The sequence below is a fragment of the Perognathus longimembris genome, unplaced genomic scaffold, assembly GCF_023159225.1.
Source record: "Perognathus longimembris pacificus isolate PPM17 unplaced genomic scaffold, ASM2315922v1 HiC_scaffold_5660, whole genome shotgun sequence".
Taxonomy (NCBI): Eukaryota; Metazoa; Chordata; class Mammalia; order Rodentia; family Heteromyidae; genus Perognathus; species Perognathus longimembris.
Genome location: NW_025961112.1, coordinates 329,418 through 341,615, shown reverse-complemented (window position 1 = coordinate 341,615; position 12,198 = coordinate 329,418). Strand labels below are relative to the sequence as shown.

Here is a 12,198-nt window from a genome sequence, read left to right as displayed (position 1 = left end):
ACAAGATTCCTAATGCTCTTACCATAGTAAATGTACAACCGTTCTTATTCTTATATATTATGTTAATGAAAACATTTAAAATATGGTAGTAACATTCGTATCTCAAGCTAAGAAAGGTCATCTTACCTCTCCCTGTTGGATTGCTGATTCTTCTTTAGGAAGAACTAGAACACAAAACAGGCATGCTCTGTTGTGTCCAAAGTCTCAAAATGACCCCTCCCTCTGTATCCATACCAATTTGCTGAAATTAATTATTGCAATTTATGGAATCTAAATTATGTGGAAGCCTGCATTAGAAAAGGCTATTTCCAGGTGCTAGTGGCCTAGACATCTGTAATCCTAGCTACTGAGGAGGCTGTTCTAAGGATCATAGTTTGAAGCCAGTCTCAATAAGGTCTGTGAGACTCTTGTCGCCAATAAACTACCAAAAAGCCAGCAATGTAGCTGTAGCTCAATTGATAGAGCACCAGCCTTGAGCAAAAGCAGCACAAGGACAGCACCCAGTCCCTGAGCAGCACAAAATAAAGTAGTTTGTCATTTTTAATTTTTGAAATATTTGGGAAAACTTCACTAGTGCAATTTGTATTGGGAATTAATGTATATTATTAATGAAGAAATGATTAAAGACAAGGTATTGGATAGAAGATTCAAATACATGAACTGAATAATGAAATAATACAATTTTAACTTTCTGTTATAATTCAGAGAAACTTTTTAGAGAAGTATTTTGAGACATTAACTAATCCAATCGAAGGGGACAACATTGAATGGGAAATACTGACATACCATTTCCGCAGCAAATTAAGTTTCCTGTAGTGAAATTATGGCAATGAAACCAATGTGCTACAAAAAAGTCTCTGCTACTTGAGCTTTAACAACTCAACAGAGACAGTGACATTCAGTACCAGGAAAATCTGTATATGATCACATCACCATAGTAACAGTATGTCACAGAACTTTCAGATTGGATCACAATTCATGCTGTTGGGCCTAACACTGTATACACAGTATACACAAACTATACACAGTATAGTTTAGCAACGAAAGAATCTCTTTTAAGGCTGGGAATGTGGCTTAGCAGTAGAATGCTTACATGAAGTCCTGAATTCGATTCTTCAGCACCACATAAACAGAACAAGCCGGAAGTGGCGCTGTGGCTCAAGTGGTAGAGTGCTAGCCTTGAGCAAGAAGAAGCCAGGGACAGTGCACAAGCCCTGAGTTCAAGCCCCAGGATGGGCAAACATAAAAAAAAGTATAAGAAGAGTGAGAGGAAGGGTGAGTAGAGGAGGGATGGGTCAAAATATTGAAAGGGGTGGCATTGAAAATATTGGTATTGTATTCATAAACTTCTTGATCAAATGGAAAATCCTTTGCCCCACTACTTAATGATACTCCTCCTCCTAATAATAACCATAATGATTATAAAATGAAGTTTTCATTGGTACATATTCCACAAGTGTTTAGAATTTTCCCTCTCCCAAAGATGTAATTTGGTTATTATATGCTAGATGAAATATACTCCTGACTTCTCAGATTCTCATTGTAAATCTGGACTTGAGCCAGTAAAGATGAGGGTATAGTTATGAAAGGAAATGTGAGGGGATCCTAGAACCTGTTCTTCTCCAACAGATTAAAGGAAACATGAGGGGACAATCTGGATCATTGGCAGCTGCCTGAAGCTATAGGGGCTTCTGGGGCTATTTTATTTCTGTCATGGTCATGCAGACTAAAGTTTTGTCCAGGAAAACAGCTTAAGGCTGGTGCTTAAAGGAGGATCCGGTTGAGCTGACCAAATGCTATTGTTTCAGTCTTATTCTACAAAGCAAATTCTTGATTTCAGAGTCTTTTTGATTGCTCAATATAGAAATCAGACCAGGTTTCTAGTTTGTGGAATCCACAATATTAAAATCCCAGTGAGGCTGGGGATATGGCCTAATGGCAAGAGTGAGTCAAAAGAATCTATTCAATTACTTGAGGGTATAAAGGACAGGAATGAAGTGATGGGTTTTTCTGGACTGAAGAGGGGCAAAGTCTTTCCTGGAGCTAAAATGTCTCATCCCAATAAAAGGGTGAGACTCTCTAGTATGTCACGAAGACATGAGTTGGTCCTGGGGCTTGAACTCTGTGTCTATGTGTCTGATAATTCAGATTTGAATCAAAAACCTGTACTGCCCTATGGCCAGCTGCCGTGTGTCAGCGGCTGATGGTGAGCATTCTACGAGGGCCTGTCACTGTAGGGATGTGGGGATGCCTTCCAACCCAACTGTCAGTCTGCTTTGAGCTCCTAGCGGAGGCAGAGTTGAGGTGCTCTCAGAGGGATACCTACACTACTGTGAGATGGGAAACCTGAACTGTTGCTACAGAAGTATGTCCATGTTGACTTTCTCAATGCTGCCCTTTGACTGGTCTACTTCAATTTACTTACCACATAGTCTTAGTGTGTTTTCATCCTCCCCAATACCAATTTCTCTAATGATTTTTTTTTCTTTGGCCAGTCCTGGGGCTTGAACTCAGGCTTGAGCACTGACCCTGGCTTTTTGCTCAAGACTAGCACTCTACCTACCACTTGAGTCACAGTGCCATTTCCAGCTTTTTCTGTGTATGTGGTACTGAGGAATTGAACCCAGGACTTCATGCATGCTAGGCAAGCACTCTATCGTTAAGCCACATTCCCAGTCCTCTCTAATGATTTTTAAGTATATTTCTTACATTTATAATATCGCTCAATTTTTATGTTTGATTCCTCTTTGATGGCAGCTGTCCTAAAATGATGTACATTTAGAAAAATGACATTTCTAATATCGATATTGCAGATTTCCTTTTGGAGAATAAACTCAAAGGTGCACAACCATACTGCTCCATCAACTCAAGAGAAGGTTGACAATAAATGTAGAAATAGATAATCCACGAGAGGAGAATCACTGGCCAAACTCTTCTGAATGCCAAGGTCAAAACCCAAATCTAGCAAGGTTTAGTGAATCAAGTCTGTCACATTAACCACATGGGAAGTAGATTTGGGAGATTGTGTTTCAAGACCTGCTCACACCCTAGATTCTGTCTGGAAAACTGCTTCAATCCAGAGGGACATGCTGTGTTCTCAGTAACAGAAGCAAGGACAAACAGGAGGATCTAGGCCAGCCCATGTACAAGAGAGGCCCTCTCTCAAAAATAAACCAAGCCTGGTAGATAACCTGATTCACAAACCTAGGCCTTTGACTTTAAAATACCTAAGCTTCAGCAGTTACTTTTCCACAATTCTTTAGGACAATGTTCATTAATTCAGAGAACTGTAATTAAAATGTATTTGAAGTAAACCACAGTAAAAGGAATCCTCATTTACCAGAGTTGTAGAGATGGTTAAATATACAGAGTCCAGAAAAAATTATTGAAGTCGTCATTCATTAGTTCTATGTCACACATACGTCCCTAAAAAAATATGGCTTTATACAAAGTAGAGCTCTATAATTCACAATTTTGAGGGCTTTTAAAAAATAATTTAAATAACCACTCCCTGCCTCTCACATCACAGCTTTTGAAAATTATTGCTTTTCTTGATGACTTATTTCAGGTTTCATTACACATGAAGTCAACACACAGAATTCAGTACATTGCAACTATGATCAATAATGTAGAAACATATACTCTCTATATTACCCCTAAATGCAGGAAAACAGTCACCTTATCTAAAAATAATGTTAACACCATAACCACAACACCCCCCAACCAATCCATGAAGCTGCTTCTTATGCTTTTCATTCAGAGCGTGTGGCTCTTTCAAAAACGATGTGGCAGCTGCTCTCTGTTCAAACAAAGGAATAAGCTTATCACAGCAACTATTTCCAGGCCTCAGGTAAAGGGTGATTAGAAACTGAATACACTTTTCAGTGCAAATAGGAAATAGGGTCATCCGTAAGCAGCAATGGTCCTGTGGGTGCCGCTCACACACCTTGAACTCCCCAAGGACAGTCATCACCCACTGTACCAACAACGGCAGGGAGCAATCTCTAGTGCTCTTAGCCAAATCTCTAGTGCTATTAGTGCTGTTAAGATACTCGTTAAGTTGTGTGCCACTTCTTTCCATACCCTTTTTTTAGGTTTAAATACTGAATACTACTGCTGCTGAGGACCATGGCATGCCTGAGGAGATATTCATTCGGCAGACCATTTTCTTCCGAAGTCTTAACCTGCAGTTGCAGCTTTCCCTCCTCATGTTGAAAAATTAGTTAATGACTGCTTAAAGCAGCCATCAAAATAGGACATCATTTCTCATAAGCCAGCTAAAGCTACAGAAATCTCCAGATCTGTGTAGGACCCTGACTCCTTGATGGTAATGTAGAACAATTTGATGCAAGTACCAGTGCAGATACAGGCAACTGCAGCTAACCATGGACTCTAGGACGTGTTGGAAGAGTGCTAAGGCAAGGCACTCTCATGGGCTCTTAGACCATTTGCAGCACACTATGTACACAAGTCAATCCAGCACAGTGAATGGTAATTGTTAATAATGCAGTAAAACCCTGCCAAGACAACTGCTGCTACATCATTCATGTATTTATGCTTGTCTGAAAAATTCACATAAATAAGACTAAAGCTGTTTCAAACAAACTAAAAAAGAAAAGAGTCCAATGGATCCACTAATGCTACTTTAAAAAGACATGCAGGAATGTAACGTGACATGTAATTTTGTTTAAAAAAAAAAAAAAAACGAAGAAGAAAACCCAAAAAGTATACACTAAAATGCCAGTGGGCTACAATTCATTCAAAGCATCTTTAGTGTTCATTCCAAAGATCTTGATCTGCTCTGTAATTACTTCACAAGATCTAGCTCAGCCATCTTTTGTAACGTTTGGTTTGGCTGGTCCTCCTGTAGTAGTAGGGGCAGTCTTTTTGAAGCTTTAAGTATATGGTGGTACTTCCTGCTGGTCTTCTTCCAAAGATGGGGCACTTACTTCTGGAACTATGAATCTTCTACAGCATTATCTGAAATTTCTATCTTTTCACTTTCTGAAGGCTCATGTGCTGATTCATCTTGGTATGGTACATCATCTGCGGTGGGGGAAAGTCTGTCATCCTCTACCACTGGTTCACTGAGATCTGGGATTTCCTGGTTATGCATCCTCTCTTCCATATCCTGATGATGGTCCTGTAAAACTGTCTCCTCTACAGAGAACTTATCCTGAATTTCTTCATACAATGTCCCAGGTTCCAGGGTCTGCCCTCTCTCAGTGACATCAGCTGCTGGAAGGACATCCTCATCCTCAGGCCGCGGTTCTCCTGCTAGTCCATCTGCATCTAGCTGCAGGTCTTCATGTTCTGTGTGTACCGTTTCATGGGGAAGAGACTGAATCTGTTCTTTTATTTCATCTTCAATATTCTGGGGTTCTGAGCCCCCGGGATCCTGGACCTCGGGCTCATCGTGTGGCTCAGCCTCCTCCGGTGGGAATGTTGGCTCAGAAGCAGATCTTTCTTTAAGTCCTAATAGAACCTTGGCATCATCCACATCAAAGTCTCCATCACCATCAGCATCATAGACTCCTAGTTTTCCTAGGACTTCCTCATAATCACCAAGATCAAACCACAGGACAGCCACAGATGCCCACACTCCTAGCAATGCCATGACCATAAACCACGTGAAAAAGGAGCTTCCGGAAAGTCCTCCTTTCCTCCCGTTCTTGTGTCCTCCATGCTTCGCCTCTCTCCGAGCGCCGGAGCTGCTACTGCCACCGCTGCTGCCCGTGCTGCTGCTGCCGCCCGAGCCGCCCGAGCCGCTGCTGCTGCCGCCGCCACCTCTGGCGTTCTTGCGGGGGCCAGCGCTCACTCCGCGCGCGCGGGCGGGGGGGCTGGAGAGGACCCGGGACGAGGGTGGGGAGGGTGGGGAGCCGCAGGTGCCCCGGCACGGATGACACACACATACACACACACACACACACACGGAGGACTTTCCCCGCGTGCCGCCTGCGCGCGCCCAGCCCACGCGTGCACCCCGCCGGTGACTCTCCCCGCCAGCGGGAACGCGCGGCTCGCGGGTCCCTCCGCCACGCCCCTGCCCTGCCTCGCCCCCGCCCACGGAAGCCTGAGTGACAGCGGGGCCAGCCAATCGACAGCGCCCCTACCAAGGGGCGTGTCCCCATCGCGCTTCTCTCCCGCCCCCCCAGCTCCGCAGTCTCCGGGCCTTTATGACGCGGCTCCGCCTCTGAGGAGCAACATCCACTCTTAATGGCAACGCTGAACACATTTTCATTGTGTAGATTATATATTTCACTTTTTAGACAACAATTTCATATTCCCAGTATGGTAATCTATGTATCTGATAAATTCAATTTTGAATCAAAACCTGTACTATCCTATGGCCATGTGTCAGAGGCTGATGGTGAGCATTCTACGAGGGCCTGTCACCCTGGGGATGTGGGGATGCCTTCCAACCTAACTGTCACTCCACATTGAGCATCCTAGAAGAGGCAGTTGAGGTGCTCTCAGAGTGATACCTACACTGCTGCAAGATGGGAAACTTGAACAGTTGATGCAAAGGTATGTACATGTTGACTTTAAAATGCTGCCCTTTGAATGGTCTAGTTCCAATTTACTTACCACATTGTCCTAGTGTGTTTTCATCCTCCCCAATACCAATTTCTCTAATGATTTTTTTTCTTTGGCCAGTCCTGGGGCTTGAACTCAGGACCTGAGCACTGTCCCTGGCTTCTTTTTGCTCAAGGCTAGCACTCTGCCACTTGAGCCACAGCACCACTTCTGGCTGTTTTCTATTTGCGTGGTGCTGAGGAATCAAACCCAGGGCTCCATGTATATGAGGGGAGGACTCTACCACTAGGCCATATTCCCAGCCCCAAGACAGGTATTTTAAAGTATAAGATATACTACCAAAGGCACACTATACACATGGACATGTTCTCAAATATCACACTATACTCCAGCATATGCACAAATATTAGGGAAAAAAACCTATGTTTTAATGGGAATAAATCATTACTTGTTAACCACCAAACATCTAGCCAAGCAAGATGTCCACCCCTGAATCTACTCTAATACATTTGACAGGTTGTTGTTGCTGTCGTGAGGAATCACCACCTGTGAGATCGAGATCGTTGTCGAGTAATCCAGACTATTATGGCAGAAGAATTCGTCTCTGGCCACCCAATAATGGAGACCCTGAGCTAGAGCCAAATGAAGGTACTGGGGAAATTCAGTCATGTGTCCATTCAGTAATGACTAGGATAGTGTGTATTACGTTTAAAAAAAAAAAGATAACACACATTTACATTTTTGAGAAATTCTCATCATTAAGCACAGGTTAGAGACTGGGAGTCTGTTTGAGGAAGGAGTCATTGTGGATTCTTTCATACTGCAAAGGAAAAAAAATGCCTTCTGGGAAAGTGAACTGATTTTTTTTTTTTTTTTTTGGCCAGTCCTGGGCCTTGGACTCAGGGCCTGAGCACTGTCCCTGGCTTCTTCCCGCTCAAGGCTAGCACTCTGCCACTTGAGCCACAGCGCCGCTTCTGGCCGTTTTCTGTATATGTGGTGCTGGGGAATCGAACCTAGGGCCTCGTGTATCCGAGGCAGGCAATCTTGCCACTAGGCTATATCCCCAGCCCAAGTGAACTGATTTTTAATCAAACATTTAAGACTAGAAAAGTGAAAAAAAAAAAGAAATTTAAACCTCTTACTAAATTGAACTGTAGAAACACCATTACTGGAAATGAATTGGGACTTGAGACCTTTCAGAAAATGTGGACTTGAACTGTTACTGCAAAGTATGTACATGCTGACTTTCTCAATGCTGCCCTTTGAATGGTCTACTTCCAATTACTTACCACATTGTCCTAGTGTGTTTCCATCCTCCCCAATACCAATTTCTCTAATGATTTTTTTTCTTTGGCTAGTCCTGGGGCTTGAACTCAGGGCCTGAGCACTGTCCCTGGCTTCTTTAGCTCCAGGCTAGCACTCTGCCACTTGAGCCACAGCACCACTTCTGGCTATTTTCTATATGTGTGGTGCTGAAGAATCGAACCCAGGGCTCCATGTATATGAGGTGAGTAACACTAGGCCATATTCCCAGCCGCAAGGCAGATATTTTGAAGTATAAGATATACTACCAAAGGCATACTATACACATGTTACACACTATACACACTATGCACACTGTACACACTGCTTAGCTTTTTCCACTCAAGGCTGGCATTCTACCCTCTAAGCCATACTTCTACTTGTGGGTGTTTGTTTTTCACTGGTTCATTGGAAATAAGACTCCTGGGGAATTTTCTGCAGTCCACAGAGTTCTACATACTGAGTAAGCTAGGACTACAGGTATGAGGTACTGGTACCCAATTCCATCTCCTTCCTTCCTTCCTTCCTTCCTTCCTTCCTTCCTTCCTTCCTTCCTTCCTTCTTTCGTTCTTTCTTTCTGTTCTGTGTATGGATCCTGGGACTTGAACTCAGAGCCCAGGTGCTGTCCCTGAGCTTCTTTGCTCAAGCTAGTGCACTACCACTTGAGCCACAGCTTCACTTCTGGCTCTTTTGGTGAGGCAAGAGTCTCAAGGAATTTTCCGGCCCAGGATAGCTTTGAACCGTGATTCTCAGACCTCAGCTTCCTGAGTAAGGGTGATAGGTATGAGCCACCAGTGCCTGGCTTCCAATGTTTGTTTTAGACCCCGACATGTTTGTACTTCACCGTGCCTCAATTTCCCTATCTGTAAAAAAGGGCAGGGAGCAGTGGACAGGCTCAGGTGTGGCCACGATGTCAGAGGGTGGGTAGGGTGGAAAGGACCCCATGGTGGGGGGAGCCCCTATTTCTAGGGATTGCCATACTCCACATCCCCTTCACCTATCCCCCCAACTGTTTCCCACACTTGGTTCTCCTTTGCACTGCTCTTTGCCCGTCCTCAGGTAATGGAACCGTGAGTCACCCTGGGGCTTCTAGTGTGGGTGTGGTGGCAGGATTTGTCACTGGAATCTGTTACAATGCTGCTTTTCAGTACTGGAACTCGAGGCACAGACAAAGCCCTCTCGGCTGTGTTGGCCTCAAGGGAATTTGCCGTCATTTCTTACCTGTCCCCAGCGGGGCTCTGGATCCTGTTCACTCTCTCTCTCTCTCTCTCTGTCTTTTCCTCTCTTTCTCATCTTGCTATCTAAGCACTGTCCATGGCTTCTTTTGCTCAAGGCTATCAGGCTCCTTTTGAGCCACAGCACCACTTCCGGCTTTTTTCTGTATATGTGGTGCTGAGGAATTGAACACAGGGCTTCATATATACAAGGCAAGCACTCTACCACTAGGATGTATTCCCAGCCCCCATGTTAGTGTTTTTTAGCATCACAGGAAGGTTAACACACACACACACACACACACACACACACACACCCTGTGATTAGAATTTTCAGAACACACATATCAATGGACGTGGTCTCCAGAGGTACATGTGCACACACATGAACCAACACAACACAACCAACACAAGTGTGCACACATTTCCCAATGTATCAGCATAGAAAAGTGTTGGAAACAGTCATGCCAGGTATTTAATTCATGTCACGTTGTCAGACTGGAAATGACAGCCCTGTCTCATTATCCTCCTTTATAAATTAGAAATCGCAAATCTTGGAGTTGGAGGCATGGCTCAGCTGGTAGAGGGCCAGCCAAGGATCAGGTATCAAGTCCCAGTCTCAGATCTTAAAAAAAGAAAAAGAAAAAGAAATCATTTCATAGGTTTATGATGAGAATTTACCTAGTTAATGATTGTAAATCATTTGACACATAAAACTCAAATTCTTAGGGTCATGATGCAATAGTAAATTTGTAGCTAGCCCCCACCACCAAAAAATATATAGATTTTCAATGAAATTAAGGCTGATTCCTTTGCCTGTCTTTGCTACCCTCTGGTGGCCATAGTTGAGAATGCACATATTGCAAGGCATGACTTCTTTGCCATTAATCTTTTTCTTTTCTTTTTTTTTTTTTTTTTTTTGGCCAGTACTGGGCCTTGGACTCAGGGCCTGAGCACTGTCCCTGGCTTCCTTTTTGCTCAAGGCTAGCACTCTGCCACTTGAGCCACAGCGCCACCTCTGGCCATTTTCTATATATGTGGTGCTGGGCAATCAACCCAGGGTTTCATGTATACAAAGCAAACACTCTTGCCACTAGGCCATATTCCCAGCCCTCTGCCTTTAATCTTGTTCGTTCATTCTTTCTCCTCTCCTATCTGTCTCACCCTCCCCTCTCCTCTCCCTCTCTCCATCCCCTCAGTATTGGGGCTTGAGCTTAGGGGCCTAGACACTGTCCCTTAGCTTTTTCCACTCAAGGCTAGCATTCTACCACTTGGCCACAGTTCCACCTCTGCCTTAATAACTTCTGGGTAATAAATGAAGTGACCCCCCCCGCCATGTTTGTGAGACAAAAACCCTAAGCATACATGTAAAATACTTAACACTGGTCTTCACACAAAGGAATACTGCAGAAATGGTCACTACTGGTATGTACACCTATTTATATCCATTTCATGGGGAGAAACTTGAGGCTCAGGAAAAGGAAATGCAGAAAAAAAATCGGTTTTAGTCAGGTGCTGGTGGCTCACATCTATAATCTCAGCTACTCAGGAGGCTGCAATTTAAAACCAGCCTGGGCAGGAAAAGTCTGAGAGACTTTTATCTCTAATGAACCCCAAAGGGCCAGAAGTGGAGCTGTGGCTTCAGTAGTGGAGTACTAGCCTGGACCACAAAAGCTCAGGGACAGCGCCTAGGCCCAGAGAGTTCAAGTTCCAGGACCCAGTAAAATAACAGCAACAATATCTGCTGAAAGGGCAGCGACCTGGAGCCCCCAAGTGGGCAATTGCTGGGAAGACTTAGCACCTGCCCTGAGCTTTCCCTGGGGGCCGCTGGGCTGTTCCCACCCTGAGCTCTCAAGCAGAGCTTCTCCCTGGGTCACTCCCCTCCCCATTCCCTGGGGCTCCAGGCCTGTTGTGGACTGTTTCTTCCTGTCCGGAGGAGCCTGCAGGACGTGCCCTATTCTAACATCTCCTGCTTTGAGTGCTGGCCCAATCCAGGACCCAAACTAACTTCCACCATCCCACATGGAGTCTTGATAACAAACTTTCGATAAGGAACTTGTCATTTAGACTGATTACTATAAGGGAATTTGCTTTGTTTGGTCCAGAGCTCATATGAAACAAGACAAAGCTCAGTTGGCTGTCCGTGGTCCAGACAGTGATGTTGTGAAAAGGACTGAGCTCTTTGTAGTGTGGGACATCATATAAGGATATTTGAGAGCTGGTAAACTGAAAGGAAAAAAAAGTACATGAACTTGAACATTCATGAAGAGGATAGAAAAGAGAAGGAAGGATAAGATGGTTACAAAGAAGCAGGAAAAAATGCACACTTACCACTGTGCTTATTATGGTGAGGACAGATGACCTAGAGGTGGACAAAGGTAAAGCTATGAGAATACTCAAGGCAGTGCGAGGTAGACTTGGGTTGTCTCTGAGGGTGGAGGGAAAATACCATGTCTTCAGTATCCCAGCTTCTGTCCCTCCCAGAGATTCTGGGGTGCATCCTTCTAGGGTAATGTCAGGAAGAAATCACAGTTCACCTACCATCCTGACTTCTACCCTTTCTATTGGGGTCAAGATTGCCACAGTGCTGGAATCTCTTGGTTGGATGCTTAGATCTCTGGAAAGTAGACTGTTCATGGTCAGGACTTTGGGTGGTGTTCACAACCCCTGGTGGTGACGGTGCTCCAAAGCTATCAGTCCAAGCCCCAGGACTGGCAAAAAGAAAAAAGAAATGAGTGCTTCTCATGATCAAGTGAAGGGCTGGGAATGTGACTTAGTGGTAGAATGCTTGCTTAGCATGCATGAAGCCCTGTGTTCGATTCCTCAGCACCATATACATAGAAAAAGCCAGAAGTGGGGCTGTGGCTCAAGTCACCGAGTGCTAGCCTTGAGCAAAAAGAAGCTAGGAACAGTGATCAGGCCCTGAGTTCAAGCCCCAGGACTGGCAACAAAAAACAAAACAAAAAGTTATGCACTGCCTTACGTATGAAACAGTAACCCCTCTGTACATTACTTTGACAATAAAGAAATAAAAAGAATAAAAAAGAAGTTTAAAAAAAACAATAAATAAATGAAAAGGAAGCCAAAGAGAGGAGCCAATCAGAAGTTTTAAAATCATGGCTCAAACCTGTAATCCTACCAGCTC

General features: G+C 44.1%; 1 protein-coding gene across 1 annotated transcript; it reads right to left on the bottom strand.

Moving 5' to 3' along the window:
• Nucleotides 1-4,690: 4,690 nt before the first annotated feature.
• On the bottom strand, nt 4,691-8,784 carry LOC125345413 (aspartyl/asparaginyl beta-hydroxylase-like). Its single transcript, XM_048337586.1, is given in 3 exon segments — nt 4,691-4,963; nt 4,966-5,840; nt 8,684-8,784. Coding segments are annotated over 3 exon segments (1,044 nt in total). The 3' UTR covers nt 4,691-4,895.
• Between the last annotated feature and the right edge of the window lie 3,414 nt (nt 8,785-12,198).